General features: G+C 32.8%; 2 protein-coding genes across 2 annotated transcripts; one reads left to right on the top strand and one right to left on the bottom strand.

Annotated features, from left to right (window-relative positions):
• The first annotated feature begins 1,312 nt into the window (after nucleotides 1–1,312).
• Nucleotides 1,313–8,325, top strand: LOC120629740 (glutamate receptor ionotropic, kainate 2-like). The gene is made up of 17 exons (XM_039898754.1): nucleotides 1,313–1,643; nucleotides 1,980–2,140; nucleotides 2,512–2,679; nucleotides 3,151–3,317; nucleotides 3,542–3,738; nucleotides 3,805–4,073; nucleotides 4,419–4,523; nucleotides 4,608–4,724; nucleotides 4,805–5,011; nucleotides 5,151–5,312; nucleotides 5,821–6,020; nucleotides 6,486–6,687; nucleotides 6,822–6,913; nucleotides 7,200–7,336; nucleotides 7,416–7,531; nucleotides 7,679–7,831; nucleotides 7,938–8,325. The coding sequence occupies exons 1-17, from the start codon at nucleotides 1,565–1,567 to the stop codon at nucleotides 8,259–8,261; spliced, it is 2,856 nt and encodes a 951-aa protein (XP_039754688.1). The 5' UTR covers nucleotides 1,313–1,564; the 3' UTR covers nucleotides 8,262–8,325.
• Nucleotides 8,326–10,499: 2,174 nt separating this feature from the next.
• On the bottom strand, nucleotides 10,500–19,921 carry LOC120629873 (glutamate receptor ionotropic, kainate 3-like). The gene is made up of 17 exons (XM_039898947.1): nucleotides 19,835–19,921; nucleotides 19,532–19,677; nucleotides 18,370–18,537; nucleotides 17,661–17,818; nucleotides 17,147–17,343; nucleotides 16,793–17,034; nucleotides 16,473–16,577; nucleotides 15,773–15,886; nucleotides 15,241–15,438; nucleotides 14,727–14,888; nucleotides 13,374–13,573; nucleotides 12,653–12,851; nucleotides 12,491–12,579; nucleotides 12,255–12,385; nucleotides 11,910–12,025; nucleotides 11,417–11,563; nucleotides 10,500–10,883 (listed from the first exon to the last, which is right to left on the bottom strand). Exons 1-17 carry the CDS (start codon nucleotides 19,908–19,910, stop codon nucleotides 10,629–10,631), a joined length of 2,703 nt encoding a protein of 900 aa, XP_039754881.1. The 5' UTR covers nucleotides 19,911–19,921; the 3' UTR covers nucleotides 10,500–10,628.
• Nucleotides 19,922–20,951: the final 1,030 nt, after the last annotated feature.

Below are 20,951 nucleotides of genomic sequence, written 5' to 3'. Positions count from 1 at the left end.
TGCTAGCCCGTGAATTTGCCTGTTCGGACTTCAGAGTCTCTTGTCAAAATTCAACAAACCAAACTTTAGAGTAACTTATTTTTGTTTGTACGGATTTGTCCGTTGTTTGTAATTTTGACGTTTGTATCCTTAATGTAAAAGGGCATATTTACGCTGACGTGGATGTGGCGTTCTTCAACAGTAAACTTTACAGGCTATAGATTAGTCCACGTGTAATTGGGTTGTAATATAGGAATAATTTCAGCGGAAACTTTAATTATATTTGTGTCAAATAAGTAATCTACAAAATACAAACTTTCCCATATATATATACATTATTAGTAACTGAAAAGGTATTGTGGAGATTCGACCATTTTTTATTGAATCAGGAGATTCAGGGACTGCTGATTAGCGCCATCTAGTTCACAAGTAATAAAGTACTGCGAATAGGTTGGTTGCTGTGCTCGAATGTGCTCTACTTTAGAAAACCACCCGTTCTGTGAAGTGTTTTGCTTGATTCTTCAGAGATGCCGTTATGATTTTTTACAATGTAGTTTAAAAAATTAAGAAGACAAAATAGTAAAAACGAACCTTGTAAGGCTGCCACAATCTAACAAATTGAAATTCGAAACAGTGATAGGTAGATGACGCTAGTTTAACGTTACTGTAAATGATACCAAAAGGTCTCGACAATAAGGGTCTCCAAATATTAGGTGGGGATACTCTGCCTACTGGAATATTATAATATGAAAGAGCTTCATTTTTACTTTCCGAATAAATATCCTTAGTAGGCGTTGCAACAAGGTAGGTATGAGTTTATTTTTTTTTAATTCCTCGCGAACCGTTGCAATGGTATTATTTCTTTTCCGGGATAAAAAAGGTCTATCTCCAGGAGCGAGTTAAACCTGTGCTCAATTTAATATGCAAAATTTCATCCAAATCGGAACAGTAACTGAGCCGATAATATATCTATGTTAAGCTAGGAGCAATTGTTTATCTATGTGCAGCTTCATAAAACCAAAAAAAGACGATTGTAGCAAAAATAAAACCATCATTCTTATAAACACTTTTTTATTTAACATATTAATTTGTATAAGCAATCGCTCTTAGAAACCCTTGATGCTTGAGGCTGAATCCTTTGCTTTTAATTTTTTGTATTATATTACAGCCTGTTGCGTTAATAGCTTTAGTGGTTAGATATCTATTTAATATAAGAATAAATTGTTATGATGAAATGTGTAAATAGAATTTGACAATATTCAACAATCATCCTCAAAATATATGCATGATTGAAATTTTTCAACTGTTGATATTTGCTGGGATAACTCGGGTGCATTAATGAAAATTAGCGGTTAGGCTATTTCGAGCCAGTGCATTTGCAACGCCAACTACTAGACTTTGACACAATTAGGTTTACAACAACTATAGAGTGGCTCCGAAAATAATATCATCACACTTAACACTGTAGCAAATCAATTGCATTTGGAGCATCATACCAGTAAGCGATATTTGGGAGTAATAATACGATAACTTCTACTAAAATATGTGGAAAGTCGTGATATAGATTAAACGAATGTGAATTACAATGTACGCACGATTAAAATGGCTGCAATGTTTCGTAATTATGAATTGTTTGCTTTTCATCCAAGGACAAAGAACTATAGGTGAGTTTTATATTCCATCGTTTGCTGTAAAAGGATCAGTCATGCTTTGTTTGCTTATTTTGTAAACTGAAAATGAATTTCTCGTTAGAATCTGGCCTTAATTACTTTTGTGGTGATATATTATAATATATAATTAAGCTACAATGAAAATACTGAATTAATTATTTGTCGCGTACACATTTTGGTGTATCATACAGTAATAAAGAACTATTTAAAAATAGCACCAACGTTTAACTGGATAGATTTTCGTTACTTACGTCAATATAGCATACGAATAATACCTTTTAATTCTGTACTTACTTAAACTTTAATGATTTCTGATTCTTATTTCCGTAGGAGCAATTTTTGATGATGGAAGTTTTTTATTCGAAGCGGCTTTTAATGTGGCTATAACAGTAGCTTCTGAAAATGAGGAAAGACCTTTCGAAGCAAATGTCGTGCGGACATCACCTGGTGATATAATGGAAGCAGAAAATGCCATGTGTACTCTTTTAGAGGTATTTGTTTGTACATTTTCCGGTCCAATTCTGTCTGTGTTTTATTTGATTTTTACAAAAATCTGGAGGAAATGTTTGTCTTAACCTGTCCTCCTAAATGAAAATAAATACTTCGAATAAGTTTAGATGTTAGCTAGTAGTTTAGCCGCCAACCATGCATAGGTAACGAAGTCATTTCTATAAATCCACCGGCAATGTTACAAAGGTTCTGGAATAAAATGTATTGTTTTATGTTCATCAAGATACAAGCTTTATATAAGCAAAATTTCATCAAGATCGATTCAAAGTAGGCAACAAACAAAAAAATGTACTTTTACAAGACATTGTTATTACGGATAACTAAACTGGTAAATTATTTACTTTTATTTCAGAGCAATATATTTGGAGTATTTGGGCCTAAAACCAAAATTACATTGCATCATGTCCAGTCAATAGCTGACTTTCTGGAAATCCCTCAGTTAATAGCCGAACCAGTTGAAACTCTAAATCGAAATTGGTCTGCTGTTAATTTATATCCGAATCATATAGCTTATTCACAGGTATATATACAATAACCATTCATGTAATTTTTAAAATTCAATTTATTATTTAATTTTCCTACTGGTATTTTTTATAACAATAAATTCATTTTAGGTAAACCAAATCACTAAAGCATGCGTTTGCACAGTTTGAACCTAGAAAGGTTATGAAATATATTTTAAAACATTTACACCAAAGGGAAACTGAAACAATGATGAGATGTTTTTTTAGTACTACAGAATATTTCAGATAAAAGTATTCTGTAGTATTAAAAAAAATCATTTCAAAATTCTTGTATTCATACAAAGAGTATGAATTGGTTACCGGTGAATGCACATTTTGAGTTCGGAAGGATTTGTTTTCATTTAAAATATAGTAGTATTATGTAGGTACATTCAACATCTTTGCATCCCAATCATCAGTTGTTGTTTTTATGTGTGCCTACCTTATTATTAAGTATGGGATAAGTTTCCATTTTCTATTTTCTGTAGATATTTGCTGATATTATTGGAATGAAAAGCTGGAAAGAATTTACAATTATTTATGAAGGTTCTGAACATTTACCTTTCTTAGATAACATAATTTCTATGCAAGAATTAGATTCTGAAGAGAAAATGTTAATAACAGTAGTACAGTTACCAGATGGTGATGATTTCAGGTACTAAGCAAGAAGTTTGTGTTGTTATCTAACTTTATTACTACATAAGAAGCATGTTCAAGTCAAACTATTTAAAAGGAATCGTTCAAATAGTTTGTTCAGTTATAATTATTAGAACGCCGTAAACTGTATATGTTAAACCAAAGATAATGTGGTATTTACAAATACAATTTTAGTCTTAAAAAAATCTATTTAGAATTTAAAGAATGAATTATTTATTATAGATCGCAGCTAAAAACCATTAAAGCTTCAGGTTCTGTTAATTATCTTATAAGCTGTGGTATAGATAAGTTACCGCTAGTGTTAGAACAAACTCAACAAGTTGGATTAATGTCTGATGATCACAGCTATATAATAATGGATCCTGATTTTCAAACGATTGACATCGATCCCTATAAACACGGAGGTTCTAATATAACAGGTACTTATATATTTAACTCAACATATATAGATGAAGCGAAAAACATGAAACCATTTTCGATTACAGGAATTAGATTTTTTGACCCAGAATTAGAAGATATTAAAACTTTTATGACTTCTCTGAATGAAAAAGTAAAAGAACTTTCCGAGGGACAGATTGAAAATGCAATAGAAGAGAATGGCCTTACATTGAGCCTGGCGCTCGTACATGATTCAGTAATTTTGTATACCTCGGCCATAAAAGCAATGGGTTTGGAGGAGGGCGCAGAGAACATTACTTGCGATAGTGATGAGAGTTGGACATTTGGTTCAACTCTTATTAATCATGTTCGAACAGTAAGTCATTGTCAATTTATATAAATTTAATTAGACAATGGGTAAAAAATGTAGTTTGATGAGACCAAACCTTTTTTTGTAAGGTAGTTTAGACCTTTAGGGGTCAGTGAAAATCTTACACACATGGTGGTCAGGTTGATAAGGCGTTTATTTGAGATTGCGTCCTATTGCTTTAGATAGTTGTTTCTTAATTATGCCAGAGCTGCCCTAATACCGGTTGATAACCGTTACTTTTGTTGTCAGTGACACGAGATTGGCAACATAAACGTATTCAGATTTGTAGTTGTTAATTTATGTTCCTGGACAACCAAATAATTTCATTTTAGCATATTTATATTTGTTTAGATGGAACTTGATGGTTTGACCGGGATGATAAAATTTGACGAAGAAGGTATTCGCTCAGAATTAGAAGTTGATATATTGGAAGTTATGGCTCATGGTTTTGAAAAGGTAGGACTAACTTAAATCTAATAATTTACCTGATCAGTCTTAATTAAAGTGGTAATACTTTAAGTCTTTATTGTTGACGTAAAGGTAGGATCATGGACAACAGAAGATGGGTATACTGAGTCCAGGAAAATTATTCCTCCAGTGGAACAGGAAGGAAGTGACTCAATGAAAGGAAAACATTTCATAGTGATTACAGCATTGGTATGTTTCTTTGGCTACTTTTCAAAATGATGTTTGATGTTACTTGTAGTTATTAAAATTTAATTTCTTTAATTTCAAAGAGCGCACCGTATGGTATGCTAAAGGAGTCTTCAAAAAGACTGGAGGGAAACGACCGTTACGAAGGTTTTGGAATAGAAATTATAGAAGAGTTGGCAAAGATGAATGAATTCAACTATACATTTGATATCCAAGCTGATGGCGTTTACGGGTCATACGATTCTAAAACAGGCAAATGGACCGGAATGATGGAGAAAATAATGGATGGAGTAAATAACATTCTATATCTATACCTCTGAAACGTGCTGATCATAAACATCTAGTAGTATAGATATTATGGTAAATTAAAGGCACGTTATTAAATATCTTACTTTACTAATACGCTATTATAACTTAAATCTATTTCAGAGGGTCGATTTTGCGATAACCGATTTGACAATAACTGCGGCTCGACAGAAAGCAGTTGATTTTACAAGTCCTTTTATGAATTTAGGTATCACCATATTATACAAAAAACCCACAAAGCAACCACCCGACTTGTTCTCATTTATTTCACCATTTTCATATCAGGTAAATAATTGTACGTACTCACTAATGCGAACAATAAAAGTGGAAGTGTTCGTTACTTTTGCAGAGCATGCGCGGTTTGCCAGTCATGAGCTTTAAATAGCTGAGGTACCTTCATTTTTTGCATTCTTTAATAATTAATTTTCGATCGCTGTTAAATTATTGGCCAGTCATACAAAAATACTATTTTGTATAATAATAGAGGTCTACCAATATCTATAATATAGATTTGTAGACCTGATAAATACATATGATTTATTTAAGTAACACGAACTCATTTTATGCCTTGAATGAAAAGTTACATGATTTTTAAATATTATTCCTTACCATAAGTGAGTTAATTAAATAGTTAGGTATTTTTTTTTTAATTAATTATATTTCTCTTTCATTTATAATTTTAATCATTTAATTAAAAATTATATTTCCAAAGAGATTAGAAAACTTCGCTTTCGGAGTCGCTTTTGTGCGTAGTACTTAGATATTATTGATTGAGAGTATTTTTTTATTGTAGGTTTGGGGCTGGTTAGCAGGGGCTTATGTTGGTGTCTCTGCGTTACTTTTTTTACTTGGACGATTTGCACCAGAAGAATGGCAGAACCCATATCCCTGCATAGAGGACCCAGAAACTTTGGACAATCAATGGACCTTTGCAAATTCATTTTGGTTTACGTTGGGTAGTGTACTTACACAAGGATCTGAAATAGCACCAATGTAAGAATTGCAAATTATATAGAAAGATTCTGTATTTTGTGTACAACTAGGTGACCTGAAGGCGTTCTCTTGTATATTTATGGTCGTTTTGCGCTATGGAGTACATCATTCAAAATTAATTAATTTCAAGTAGGCCTAACATAAGCACTTTTGAAACGACAAGTCTGTCTATGATAGTGACTCTACCACCGATTCGGAAGGCACATTCTACCGAGAAAAAGCCGACAAGAAACTCAGCAGTTGCTCTTTTCCAAAAATTATTATTCTTGTAGTTTATACTAATTCGACTTTGTATTTCCTTTCAAATTGTATTAGTTTTATTTGAAAAGTGTTCCTGGATTACATAAGCTAAACAAAATAGAAATTAGCATATACATTCATACAAAATCTCAATCTCATACAAAAATCCCTTAAAAATAACTCTATCTATTGAATGTTTTTCTATATAGCATATGGGTTTTCCAGCGCAGTATCTACAAGAATGGCTGGTAGTATGTGGTGGTTCTTTACACTTATCATGGTATCATCATACACGGCTAATCTTGCTGCATTCTTGACTGTGGAGTCTAAGTTCTATGCTATCAAAAGTGTGTCAGATTTAGCAAGCAATCCGTATGGAATTCAGTATGGGGCAAAGAAAGGCGGGGCTACGTTTAGCTTTTTTAAGGTATTTTTATATTGTAGTTACAGTCTAATATTATTTATATTAAATTAAATTTAACTTTCTCTTTTCATATTTTACTTGTGAGTGAGTAGTATATCATTTATGTTTACATTATTTTATTATACTACATATTTTAGGAATCTGACAATATACTTTATCAAAAAATGTACGAATATATGGAAGCTCATCCAGAGATGATGCCACCTACAAATGATATCGGACTTGAAAGGTGACATTTTTACTTTTGCTAGAACGGTTTTTTTACCTACAATAAGCATATTTCCCAAACTCAATCGCATGTTTACAACATAACTAATGAAAACGTTAACTATATGAAAATAAAATATATTCACAATTGTATATAGAGTAGATTATATCTAGATCTTGATATCTAGTAGAATTAGTTCGAATATGAAAATAGGAACGTGCTAGAATTGGATCAAGAAAAAAAAACTCATAATTGAAACCTAACGTTTAATGATATTTTCCTTATTTCATAGTGTTATTTATTTTAGAGTTAAGTCTGAAACTGAAAATTACGCATTTCTAATGGAGTCTTCATCAATCGAGTACTTGGTAGAGAGAAATTGTGACGTAGCTCAAGTGGGCGGGCTTTTAGATAGTAAAGGATATGGAATAGCTATGAAGAAAAGTACGTACCAAGTTGCAAATATTAAAATAATAATTAATTAATTAAATAATTTGAAAATGTTGTACGTTGTTATTCCTAGATTCACCGTACAGACAACCGATGAGTGAGTCAATACTACAGCTGCAAGAACAAGGAAAGATTTCTAGGATGAAAGACAAATGGTGGAAGGAAAAAAGAGGAGGCGGAGTGTGTGCGGTAAATATTATTATTATAGGCGATAGTTTTCCACTAACCATCAGGTCATTATTACTATAAAAAAAATTAATGTAACAAACAATTATTGTCATTGAAGTGACTGATGTGGAGATATTAATGTTATTTAATATTTTATATGCTTTTAAGGATGACGATGAAGGCAGTGGAGATGCACAGCCATTAGTGCTAGCGAATGTGGGTGGAGTGTTCATCGTACTTGCAGCTGGTTCGGGTATGGCAGTAATCTGTGCCTTTATAGAAATGATGATCGATGTATGGTTAACGGCGCGAAGAGTAAAGGTAATTGTTTTACAAAATTCTAAGAATATTGTATGTTGAGCTATGAAGAATTATAAAGAATTAGTTCATTACCAAACATCAGTTTAATAAAATATATTGGTTTCAGGTACCATTTAAAGAAGAGTTGGTTGCTGAATTGAAATTCATATTCAGCTTTAGTGGAGACGTAAAACCTGTCCGTCATAGAGAATCAACTGGTAGTGGATCCAAAGAATCTAAGAAAGAAGACGGCAAGGAAGGCGATGATGTGGAATCACCCAGGGAAAGTGAAAATAGGGATGACGCAGCGCCTTCACGACATTCGGAAAGATCCAGCCATTCACACCATATTTCACACAGTAGACGGCAGAGTAACGCAATACAAATGGCAAGAACACGAAAATATAGCAGACAATATTCAAACAAGTCCCAATTGATACCTGAAAGTTAAAAAACATGAAAATGTGAGCTTTGATAGTTTATGTGAGAAATAAATGAATTCTGGTATTAAAACACGTTATTTTTCATTCGAAACGTATAATGTTAACTTGAATTCCCTTGTAACTACAACATATTTATTTAACATCTTTCTTTAACAAAAGTATTTCACTCCACATTACTGCCACATGACCGACGTAAAGTGTTTAAGAACATTCGCAGCATCAGAGGGGGTAACTTTAGATCGTTTTTTAAATAACCCGATATTGAAGGTTAGGGGAAAAGGGCAGAAAGAAGGTGGCTCCAGAGATTGTACGTGGAAGAATGTATCTGGTTCAACTGGTGGTCAAATTATTTCAGTCTGAGTCTCCCCAGATCGGAGATGTTGAGGTTTAATTTAAAAATAAACTACGATTAATGACAATTCGGGGATGCCTCTCAATAAATTTGAACTTCTTATTTAATCATAAGCTTAGAGAAGCTTATATATTATAATATAAGGATAACATAGACGATAAAAGAACTTGGGTATGATTTATTGCTCAAACTTTGTTTCGTTTTCTGCTTATTTCGTTCAGTTAAGTGGCAGTGTAAGATAGTGAAAGAATAAAATATATAACTGGACTAGGGCGCTTTTGAGTCCTTGTAGCGTTAGTATAAATTAACGAGTGTAGATATCAACATCACCTAACAATAATATAAAAATATGTATGTTCATATATAAATATGTATGTAATAAGAGGATTTGAGAAGCTCATTAATTGGATAAAGCAGTTTGAGATTCAGCATATTTAGCTCAAATGGAAAGAAGATTTCAATTGGTTGGCCATCTTTATTCACCTATTCCCGGCTTCAATACAGAACACGGGACTTCTATCAGAGTGATAAGTCGACCACGCTGGCGAAGAAATTTTGAGGAACTCTCAGGCATACAGGTTTTTAACGATGTTTTCTTTCACCGTTAAAGCAAGTGACAGTTAATTGCCTGAAACGCACATAACTACGAAAAGTTAGAGGTGCTTGTTAAAGTTTGAACTCCTAAAAGTGAAGCTGAAGTCCTAACTACTTGGTGATCACACCTTCAACACTAGGTTGCAAAGTGATACTTTACAACAACTGTAACAAAAAATTACATAACGTATGTAAGTTACAGCCACCTGTTAAATAGTTTATAAATAAAAATATGAGCCGGCGTAAAATATAATTAATTTGGAATATAAAAGGACACGCGATATAAAGTTATAAATTTATGGCACAATTTGTTCAGTAAATGGAAGTCCAGTGAAGGATCGTGGTCACAGAGGTCAGGAGCTGGTGTCCATTTCACAGCGGGCACTATAGTAATGACCAATATATCATTCAAAGCCATGCAGATATATTCTTAGACGGTGAATATGAAATTTAAGCTTTTAACAAAATTAAGATTGAACTAAAGTTAAGTCGTATGCCTCAAGGAATTTATTGTAATGCCAAACATTTTCTTTAGATAATAATAAAGAATAAAAATAAAATAAAAATGCAAATAAAATATTCTATTTCTATACTAGACCCTTAGTCTTTTCCCTTTATTACAATAGAATATTTTAAATGCAATAATTAACCATATCCTGTTAACAATAAATTAGAGGTGCGCTAAAATAGTACGTAGAACTATTTTGTATAAATTACGAAAATAAACTAAACATTTAGATATAAAATAATAACATTACCTATTGAGTGCCACCATTATCTCCGTTACAGAATAAACATGGTTATTACTTATGGTCAGGAATATAAAAATTACTCCATTAGAGCGAATGATACACTTTCGTCGATTCGACTTTTACTTAACTATCCACGGTCACAAATTGTTGTAAGATATATCGAAAAAAGTAGGAGCAGCAAAGTATATTTCCGGAAAGAACCTTTATTTTTTTTGTGCGATAAAAACCAACATTTAAGTGGTACGTGTTGTCTGTATCAGAGCAGATCGAGCGACAAGCTGCGCAAACATGGCTGAGCACTTATCCACAGATACTTCAAATATAATATCAACCTTCCCTTCAAATAAGTAAATCCCACTAATATTATTAATGCGAAAGGGTGGTTGTTTGTTTGTCCTTACTGCACTCTCTAATTAAGCAAATAATCGGCTATATTTTTGGCATAGATTTAATTGAAAGGACGGAAAGTAGCATAGGCTACTTTTTATTCCAGGAAAACAAACGGTTCGGACGGGATTTGTAAGAAAAACCTTCATATAGGAATATGAAGACTGCGGGCAACAGCTACTAGTTGATAAGTTACGAAAGTACTCGACCATGCTCGCGCAAAGTGTGGTTTGGTCTGAATTGATCTAAACACAGCATTTCCTAAAATTAACAATAAAAAAAAACTTGAATTACGTATATTCACGTCTTCTAGCAAACGCTACACTCATGTCACTAGATGAGTGTCTTGAGCTATGGGAATGATGTGTTCTATGAGTGCCAGAGGACCTCGCTGATCGGAGTGATCGCAGTGACATAATCTCATCCTTTTTTTCTAAATCCATTTCATCACTTGTGTCCTTTGGTGGTCGTTTTACTGGCTTTATGTCACCGCTAAATTTTAGTGCAAATTTCAATTCTTCAATTAATTCATACTTGAAGGTTGTCTGTAAAATTACAATTATATCTCATTAATTTATTACCTCGAAATTATACTATTATTACAAAAAAATGTGTGCAATAAATCCCACTAGCTGTGGAGTCGGATCGAATGATATTAATTATTATTTTTATGATGAGGTCTTCGTAACTACCATAGTAACTACTAAGACTTTCTCTCTCTTTTGCACAATAATTTATTATAATCAGCCTAATTAATATCTCAATACTAAGCATGAGTGAGATTTTAAATCCAGCATTCAACTTCAGATTGGCACTCTGGTATTTTGGTAGTGGTCATTATTAGATGTTATGATTATGATTGGAATCAACAGCATAATTCATTTTCGAAGGTACGGAGAAAAGGGGTAAAGTCGCTTACCCATTTAGTAACTAACTACTAGTCGGTTTTTAGTCAGTTATGTAAGATATTAATATTTCACGTTCTTCAGTACAATGATCTGGTACTGGCCCCCACAACAGAGAATGTATTATGTTTTGGTTTCAGAGAGGTACCTTATAAAATGTGTTCCAAACTTACATCATATTTAACAGAACGCTTGAATACTCCCCACAGCATGTCGAGAATTGAGATCAAAAGGCCAATCAGACATCCGACGCCGAGCACCACGAATGCACCTAACATGTTCTTCATTCCTAGCTGCTTCTGTTCTTCATCCCGCTTTTCCTATATAAATGTTAGATTGTAATAAGTCTTCAAGATTGTATATAATTAACAATAGGACACTACTTGTAGCACAGTTAAAAAATGATGTTCATAAATATACCATTTTACCACTGCATACATCACATGAACGTAATATGCGAGTGATCTTGTGTTTGTCAGAAATCGATTCGCTTAGAAATAATTGTTTCTTCATATATACCTTTCGGTAAAAAAAACTTTTATTCCATACCATTGTACCCAGAAAAAGTTCAGTGACATACTCGAAGTAATAATTTATGTTTCGGGTTTTTCAACATGGTTGGATGGAATCAGTGTTTTTATTTGGAAAACTAGATTCTGAACGTACCCCACATTTCCCGCCACCTCTTTTCTCTTTCCACCATATTTCTTTGAGTTTCTGAATTTCACCACTCTCTTTGAGAAGAAGTAATGCGTTATCAATGTATCTTTTGTATGGTGATTCTGGAAAACAAGGATCATTTAAGATACCGGTAAAATATAGTTTTTTATTGAATTAGGTAATGTTACAATATTCACCACGTAAATCCTAGATGCTGCATGGTTCGATACTCATGGAAATTAAATCTCTTCTGGGGCGTCCTTAAGGTATGTTGACTTTAGAATGGTGGTAAATCTAGCTAGGCATTTTTGTAACGACTATACAAATAAAAAAAAATCAATGGGTCCTTACGTTTTTTCATACCAATGCCGTAATTTTTAGAATCTAGTAGTCCGCCTACTTGTATTAAATCACAATGCCTCTCCTTTGTGTATTCTATAGATGTGGATTCCATAAAAAATGCATAGTTTCCTTTCTCGGCCCTGTAAGAAAATGGATGGGTATTGTTTATTTAGGTACTGTAGTAAAAATTGTTCTTCTTTGGACAGCAGAAATTAAAATTGTATTTAAAAAAATGTGATTCTTACTTCTCTACTCCGATGTCGTTATCTGTAACAACCCAGCCTTTTGAAACCATTTTGGAATGCATCTCTTTATATTTCGGATTCGTAGAATACTGTAATTATTATTGTTATTTTAAATACAAATAACTATTAGATTTATTTCAAATTAGGTATATGATTGTTAACCTTGAAGAAATCAATGGTAGAGCCACTGGTCTTTGCTCCGTAGGCTATATGTTTTTGGTCGTACAATTCATCAACAGTTGTAAACGGCATAACGTTCTTCTCCACAGTAAGAAAGGCGACCAATGTGCCTACGTAAGACGCGACCATAACCATTGTGAAGAACCACCAGACACTAGTTATAATACGAGGCGCTAGAGCTCTGAAAGGAAAAAATTGAAATCCATCATATTTTTTTTTGCAATGTTATGATTTTTAGCCATTATATACCTTCCTCAAAGGAAGTTCCAGCCAAGTGTGAGTCGCAATCGCTAACCAGGGTTCAGTACACATTCAACTTACCTATAAGTTTTTTGTCCAACATGTATCCATGTTAGTTTTAAACATACCTATATTTTTTCGACAAAACTATGAACTAAGCATTTTTGTTTTGTCCCTCTCTCTTTGTGATATTAAGACATTGCTGCGTGCCAAATATTATGATTCTAGGGCAATGGGTATTTATTTTTAGATTATACGGATTGATTTCCCTGTGAGTGTCAAAATATGTGAAATAAATCTTTTGCTCGCGTTAAATAGATTTTTGCTCGAAGCGATTACAAACACAAATATTTGATATCGTTGTCAGTTTGATACCTCCACGTGTTTGTGAAAAACACACAGCGTAATTATACTTCAAGGGTTATTTTTTGAATTAACGACGAGTTAATTGATTACCACTTACATTGGAGCAATTTCCGAACCTTGCTGCATGACAGACCCAATAATAAGCCAAACCGAATTGGCAAAACTGAACTGGTTACTTAATTCCTCGGGTTGCTCTTCACAGGGTACAGGATTCTGCCATTCTTTGTTCGAAATACGCCCAACGAAGATCATAATAACTCCAAGCCCAAACTGTACGAACACCATGTAGTACCAAACCTGAAATGTTAATATTATTCATCAATTTTAACTTATTCGTTGTATGATATTTTTAAACTGTTAAGTCTTCTATTATTTCTTGTCTGGTTTGATGAGGCAGATATTCAGATAGATCTAAATGGGTAGCAGACTGACCCGTTCGAGTTATGGCAGTTGTATATTATAAACCCTTACCCCAAAATCCATAACTGGAACGCTAAATCGTTTGGCGATACGTCTTTAAAGCCTCCCACTAGTCAAATCCAGAGAAAATTCAGAATGGCGATTGAAGCCGGTATTTAGAAGACATAGTGCTCACCAGGGAGGTCGGCCAAAAACTTACTTGTAAAAAAGATTATCAAGTAAAATTACATAGTCCACATTTTTTTCGGTTATTAAATGTCCAGCGGGAACCGTTAGTTTAAAAATATTCCCCCGTTATTCAAGCATTCAAGCTACTTATCGGCTTAGCTGCAAAGTCATAGGTAACAAAAGCTTTTTTAATCCTCTGGTCTTGTTACCCTTGTACTTTTCCGGGAAAAATCCAATGCCATCTCCAGGGTGCAAGATACCTGTATACACGGTTAAATATGAATACTAAAAAGCTCTCGGCCAGTAGTTTAAACAAAAAACGTTATTTTAACTCAATAGTTTAAATTTTCAATATTTTACACTAATACTCTATTTGTTATTACTCTGCAATGAAACATCGGTAACAGCGTCCGAACTACGACTCTATCGTGCGGTCACTGAAGCGACAACGCGACGTTGACGAATCACTTGTATTTGCTTTCACAGTGTAATGCCACTTTACAGAAATAACATGATTTATTATTTTTCTTGCATGAAATAAATTAATACTAAATTTTTTAAATAACACAAGTTGTTTGTTTTAATGATAGAAACTGCAAGGTCAAGAGCTTTCTGGTACTTTTTATTTAACCCTGTTTATGCCAAATTTCATCGTTCAAACGTCAGTTTAGTGTTTACCCATACTAATATAATATTATTAATGTATTTATAATATTAGTATGGGTTACACCCAAAAGATTATCCTGGCACAGTACAATTGCACTGTAGGTACCATCATTATAAATTTATAATAATGGTCTAAGTTTCTTACTCCTAAAATATATTTGTTGTTATACCGATAAAGTGTTATATTGTCATATACCTCTTTGGAAAACACCGCCATAAAGGAAAACATTTCTGGAGGTTGTTTGCTAGGCTCTTTGTAGAGAATACTGATACCCAGACTCATAAATGGTGTAGAAAAGTCAATTCCTTGCTGTCTCTCTGTTGTGATTGTAAGATCACAAATAGCAAAGTCTGCTTTCTGCAAATAATTAGGAAGTTAATAGTTTTAGGTTACACATTATTCGAAGCTTCAGAGATGTGAGTTTTGCTTTGTAGAATGAGTGTTTATATTGAGTACATTTTCTATTGAGCTTTTCTAATCTATTATCTGACAACCTTAAATTATAATAATAAATGTATAGTCTAATAATATTTCAGGTGATTAAGTTGTATTCAATAGTGAGTAAGCAAACAAAAATTAAAACGCTTTTAGAGCTTTATAAAAGCTATATTTCTAAGGTAAAGCTTGAGTTGAATAGCTTTATATTTTGCATTTACTCTGTGCTAGCTATGATAATAATTTGACTAACGTAAAAGTGAGTAAAACTTACATCTTCTCTAATTTTGTAGATCATTCCAGTCCAAGTTCCGTTTGGTAATTGATTACCATAGGTGTCTTCTAATTCGAACTCGTAATTAAATCCCAATAAATCAGACAGTTTATCAATTAAGTCTATAGTGAAGCCTTCATAACGATCGTTGCCTTCCAATTTAAATATCGATTCCTTGATATACCCGTATGGTGCAGTCTAAATATTTAAAACACGGTTAAAATAAGTTAAACAAAAGTGATGGTTTAGTAGATAATTGAAAACAACGTGTAAGCGACGATGCAAATAAATCGATTACGTTGGTTGTATGATGTTAAAATGTTAAATTGTCTTAGACTAACAAAGCTGATGATGATCATCATGATGATAATAACGGTTAAGTAGTTAAATTAGTTAAATGAATACACTTTTATTGTAAGAACACCACCACAAGTCATACATAACGCACAATTTTGTATTCTCATAGCGACCTCTGCGAGGCAACCAAAGGCGGCAAAGTTACCTAGCTGTATATGCAAGTAGTTATACATACCTTAGATATTAAAACTTTAAAAGTCTTGTTTTTCATTATGGTTTCCTCTCCTATTTCAGTGGCTAATATTGTAGGTCTTGATATATTAAGAATATCGCTCTGCCATGTTCCTATCTGACGAACAACAAACTATTCGTAATAGATGTACATCGAAAACGAGGTATACCGTAACAAGTGTAGGCAATGGATAGAAGCAGGCGTTACTTTGCGGAAATCCATGATACATTATTAAAATTAAGCTTAATTTGCTATACTCCGCGAAAAGCAGGAAAATCTGTGTGGTGTTATTTATAATTATTTCAATCTTTACACTCCACACCAACCAGATCTTCGGCAATGTACCCTCTACGCACGTTTTGCTCCGAAACCGGAGCATCCTCAGGAGATGTTGAAATTACAATGAAAAATTGTTAAGTACAAAACGTGCTGATCACAACGTGATCTGTTTCGTGTGGAGGATAAGGATTGAAGAAATAATAAATAACACTATACAGATTCTCCTGCTTTTCGCGGAGTATAGCAAATTAAGCTTAATTTTCATAAGTCTAGGCATGATGACTCTCAGTTAAATCAATGTTTAAGCTTATAGAAAAATCATTTTCTAACATAAAGGATATAAATAGAGACTAAATATTTCTGGTTATATTACTATTAATCCATAAAAACATCAAGGTTTGTTATCTAGTTGAGTAATACTTACGGATTGGTTTCCCGCGGGTGTTAACTCTAATACATCAACAATCACGTTATTTCTTTGACCGAAACCGTCAAAACTGAATGATTTCGTCAAGCCTTCAGCTTTGCTCTGCAAGAAAGTATCTTTTTTTATAAGATAAGATATTATATAAGTGAAACAAGAATTGGAGTTAATAATATGCCTCGGAAAATCTGACGATTCCATATGCAGCAACGTCGTCTGTTATTTTCGTAGTAGAGTCAATAAGTCCACAACCATAGACGATGTTAGATTGTACTTTATGCGGTCCAGGCATTATTATTACTTCACGTGGAAATTCTTACCGTCTTCATAAAGTTAAGTAATGTCGACCCATAGGCCCAAGATCCGTATTGCTCACAATCTAGCTCTTGTGTCGTTACATTCACTTTTGATAATGCTTCATATAACATTAAAACAGCATCGTAAATAAGAATTATTTCCGTCTTAAGATTTTCTGGTTTTAAAATATTTGGCGATTCAGCATTGTAAGAAGTTGTGAACTCCCAAAGCTGGACGTTGTCTTTCAATTTTACTAATCGGAATCCTGAGAAATAAATTGGATTAAGTATCTTTAATATAAACTATCTTTATTATTAAAAATTAATTCAAAATTTTATTACTTTATTATTTTTATCAAAACAAAAATAAAATTTTACCGGTCATGTTAACTCCACCATATCTATATCGACTCAAGTCCAGGGTAAACAAGTCAGGTGAAACAAAAATGTACGAATGTTCATCAGACATCAAACTGACTTGCTGTGCCTGACTTAAAATTTGTTCTAAATATACCGATGGACAGTCTACAATGAAGTTCACGTAGCCACTCTCTTTTGCTTCTGTCAAAACATCTCTGAAACATTTTTTAAATACATATAAAATACAGAACCACCGAAATTTCTGTATCTCTCTCGCTATCAATATTTTGATATTACATACTCCGTTTCACAACGTTTTATCTGTAGAACTTTATACGACTATTATAGAAAAAAATCGTTTAAATTAGTTTTATTAAGCAAAACCAATCGTTTTAAATAATAAAAATTTGTAAGATGTAAGGTCATTGAGTAATCCTTTATGTAAACTCAATTATCGGTCTCAACAAGGTAAACTTTGAAATATCAAGTTATGATTATTGTACGCAAAAAATATTATATCCTAAAGTTTCACCTGTAATCTTCACCATTCAGTTCCCTCACCGTAACGGTAAACATGTCAGACTGGGTGCTCATCTCTAAGAGCTTATGTACATTTGACATGCTGTGTCCTTTTACGTACAAAAGTGTAAACTCTTTCCACCCTTTTATATTTATTAATTGTGTTAACAACTGTACGGGACAAATACAAAATGTTACTTGCTTTTCAATACAACTTATTAATTAATTAGACTTCGAAAGTACTATATTTTACAAGAAAATTTAAACATCCTAGATTACCTTTGTAAGATTTATTATTTGCTCATTTTCCAATGCAATTCGAGAAAAGTTTAAATAATGTAAATAAACGTTTCGAAACATCTTTCAACTCTAATAGAATTGAAACTATCGTAAATAAAGTTCAGTTTTACTCAACCACAGCACAGATTTTGACGAAATTTAGCAGAGATAGCTTGCAATCCATAGATGGACTTATAAAACTGTCATACCAGGAAAACCTTAGGTTATTTATGTTAAATTAATACTTATGTGGAGCCCAATCGAATAACCGACTATGACAATGTTTGGTATAGAAATATTTTACCTACGGCAGTAAGGAGTACTTTTTATCCCGGAAGATTCAAGCATTCCTAGCTTTTGTAAAACAATTTTTGCCATATATACGGTATGAGGTTGAGCACACTAGAACCAATACTATAGTGACACGCGCTTTGTTGACTTACGTTGTTAAATGCTGCTGGACTTGGATACAAGTTGATAAGAGTCCATTCCTTTAAGTAAAAATCATTTTGCTGGATAGTAATAAGAGGTATCTCCAATGCGTCACAGAGAGCTTGGATGAGCTCTGTTGCTAGTCCACCCACGCCATCTATGATGCCAACTACCCCAGCCTGAAAACATATAATTAATAAATTAATTGTTATATTAATAATTAGTTAATTAATTAATATAATAATTTGTTTTGAGGACCTGTGATTTCATATATTTAATTTAAATGGGATTTGAATACTATTTGTAGTCACTCAAGTAATATAATACTAGCAGTTAATAGCGGTTTTACCCACGTTATCTACATAATGGTTTTGAGCATAACAGGGTCGCGCTAGTACCTTACTCATAGAAATGAACTCCCTAACCTTGCGTATATTTCAATTAAAAAATACGTATTCATTCTCATCGATGAATACAGCAATACACACCCTCTCTTCACTACATCACACACACACACACACAAACAACAGACATACACCTTTATATTTATTATTTTTTTATAGAGAGGAACAAGTAGTATATAACATATTTATAATCAACCTTTTACAAAAATTATAAATCAATTAGGCCGTTAGTATATTCCTATTATTATTAAGTAATTATAACTGCATGTTTAATATTTGAGCTAAAAATAATCAAAAACCCTAGGGGGTGAAGGCACTGAAGCTGAAATACAAGGTTTCTTAGTTAAGCTTCAGAAGCTTGTAGTAATATAATTTTTTTAAGATTTCATGGATGCCCCATCCTATAAAATAAGAAATGTTTTTACTATATTGTTTAGACTTAAGATTTTTGGAAATAAATATTATTATTATTATTATTATTATTACGTAAAGTATACGATTAAATAAAAAGCTGTAAAAGGCAAGGTCATTTTTTAAATATAAATAAATATTTTAATAAAAATACCTTCTTTAAAAACAAACAAATCTATCTTCTTTAAAATATCTGTATAGATAAAAACACATGATTATTGTTGTATTTCAAATGTAAAGTAACCTAGATATATCATAAGATATTCTATTCTACAGTATGTTTTTTTTTCAATAGCTCATAAAAACGTGTAGACGATTCAACAAAATAATAGAGAATAAAGTAAAACGAAACACTTGCCTTTGCGAACTCACAGACGTGACCACTTATTTGGAGAAAGTCTCCTTTCCTAGGAACCTCCGCCACTAACGTGTTAAACATAAAAGTTTTAGCGCTTACATTAAACGCTTGTTTTAAATCCTCTGCATCTTCATAAAATATGCCTCCTGGAATTGTTAATGTAAATACTGAACATCTGAATCACTTAAATTCAAGAAGCTTTAGAAAATCACAATTATTTCAATGTCAAAAATATAATGTTTTAGTTCTACAATAACAATAATCCTGTAAAAATAATGAACGGATTTTCGTTTAGGCACATACCAATCGTAAAATGGGATTCTGAACTAACACGATATGTAGATATAATCACTAATATAAATAACACTTTCACAATCATTTTACTCTTACGAGAATTTTAATTCAAACACAACACAATAATTGATGCATTGCAACTTATAAAAAGTGCACTTTCGAAACATTTTAAATCAAAATTGCCATTATTTTTTATGTGTTTACATTACAGAATATAAGTAATGGAAGCTGAAGAGGCAATCGGTGTTTTTAATCGCGTAATAAACGTTCAAAGCTTGGACCGACGGCCGATAATGTGTTTAGATTTTGGAATACCGGCGCGACAACGAAGTCAGAAATAATCTCGCGACTAAATATAGGTCGAGTTTTCCCGCAAACGACATACTTCTCTTGAATGCCGTCTGCGAGTTTTGTGATGACAAACATCTGGGCCATGAATTTATTGTATTAAATAATTTATAATGCAGTTGGATGTATGGAGTTCTCCACGTTTGCAAGGTATATATTTTACGCGTGTTATATTTTTAATAAGTCTCAAATTGGTGACCAAATTAAATCTTTCCCTGTTTGAGTAGTATCTTAGCTTTACTTAAAATGTATTTGTCTATCAATTATTTCATCACTACATTTGCCTGTGTTATTCGGCCTCGTTTATTTAGGTTATTTACAAATCCCGTAGGACCCGTTTGTTATCTTGGGATAAAAAGTATGTTATTCTCTATGCCAAAAATCAAGTCGATAGGTTGCTTAGTTAGGGCGTAAAGGTAACAAATATACAAACACACTTTCGCATTTATAATATAGGTAAGGATTGTAATTACAAGAAAAAAAACATAAACTTATGCCCAAAGAACTATTCTGCTTTTGTTTTCTGGCGTCGGGTATATCCGGATAGGATATCCGAGGCTGATCGCTGGAGCACAGAGATGGTCAACGTCAAGGCCAACCTCTTGAGTAGTACTAAGAATTTACTCGCAAAATCAACGAGGTTTGGTGTAACAAAATACGAAAGACATCTTTATGTAACTGCCGACAAAATCTATTACAGATTGGCAGACTGTTTTAAGTGAACTGTTCTCGTACAGACCTCAAAAAAAATGTATCAGTAAACTGTAACAAGTGGAAA

Source organism: Pararge aegeria, chromosome 15, assembly GCF_905163445.1.
Source record: "Pararge aegeria chromosome 15, ilParAegt1.1, whole genome shotgun sequence".
In the NCBI taxonomy this organism is placed as follows: Eukaryota; Metazoa; Arthropoda; class Insecta; order Lepidoptera; family Nymphalidae; genus Pararge; species Pararge aegeria.
Note: the sequence above shows the minus strand (reverse complement) of the source record. Positions and strands in the feature narration are given on the sequence as shown.

Coding starts and splice junctions, on each gene's coding strand:
- LOC120629873 (XM_039898947.1), bottom strand. CDS start 19,910: ATGATTGTGAAAGTGTTATTTATATTAGTGATTATATCTACATATCGT. Junction 19,678..19,834: donor AGAATCCCATTTTACGATTG/GTATGTGCCTAA, acceptor TAACAATTCCAG/GAGGCATATTTTATGAAGAT. Junction 12,580..12,652: donor CTACCATTGATTTCTTCAAG/GTTAACAATCAT, acceptor TAATAATTACAG/TATTCTACGAATCCGAAATA.
- LOC120629740 (XM_039898754.1), top strand. CDS start 1,565: ATGTACGCACGATTAAAATGGCTGCAATGTTTCGTAATTATGAATTGT. Junction 2,141..2,511: donor CCATGTGTACTCTTTTAGAG/GTATTTGTTTGT, acceptor CTTTTATTTCAG/AGCAATATATTTGGAGTATT. Junction 2,680..3,150: donor ATCATATAGCTTATTCACAG/GTATATATACAA, acceptor TATTTTCTGTAG/ATATTTGCTGATATTATTGG.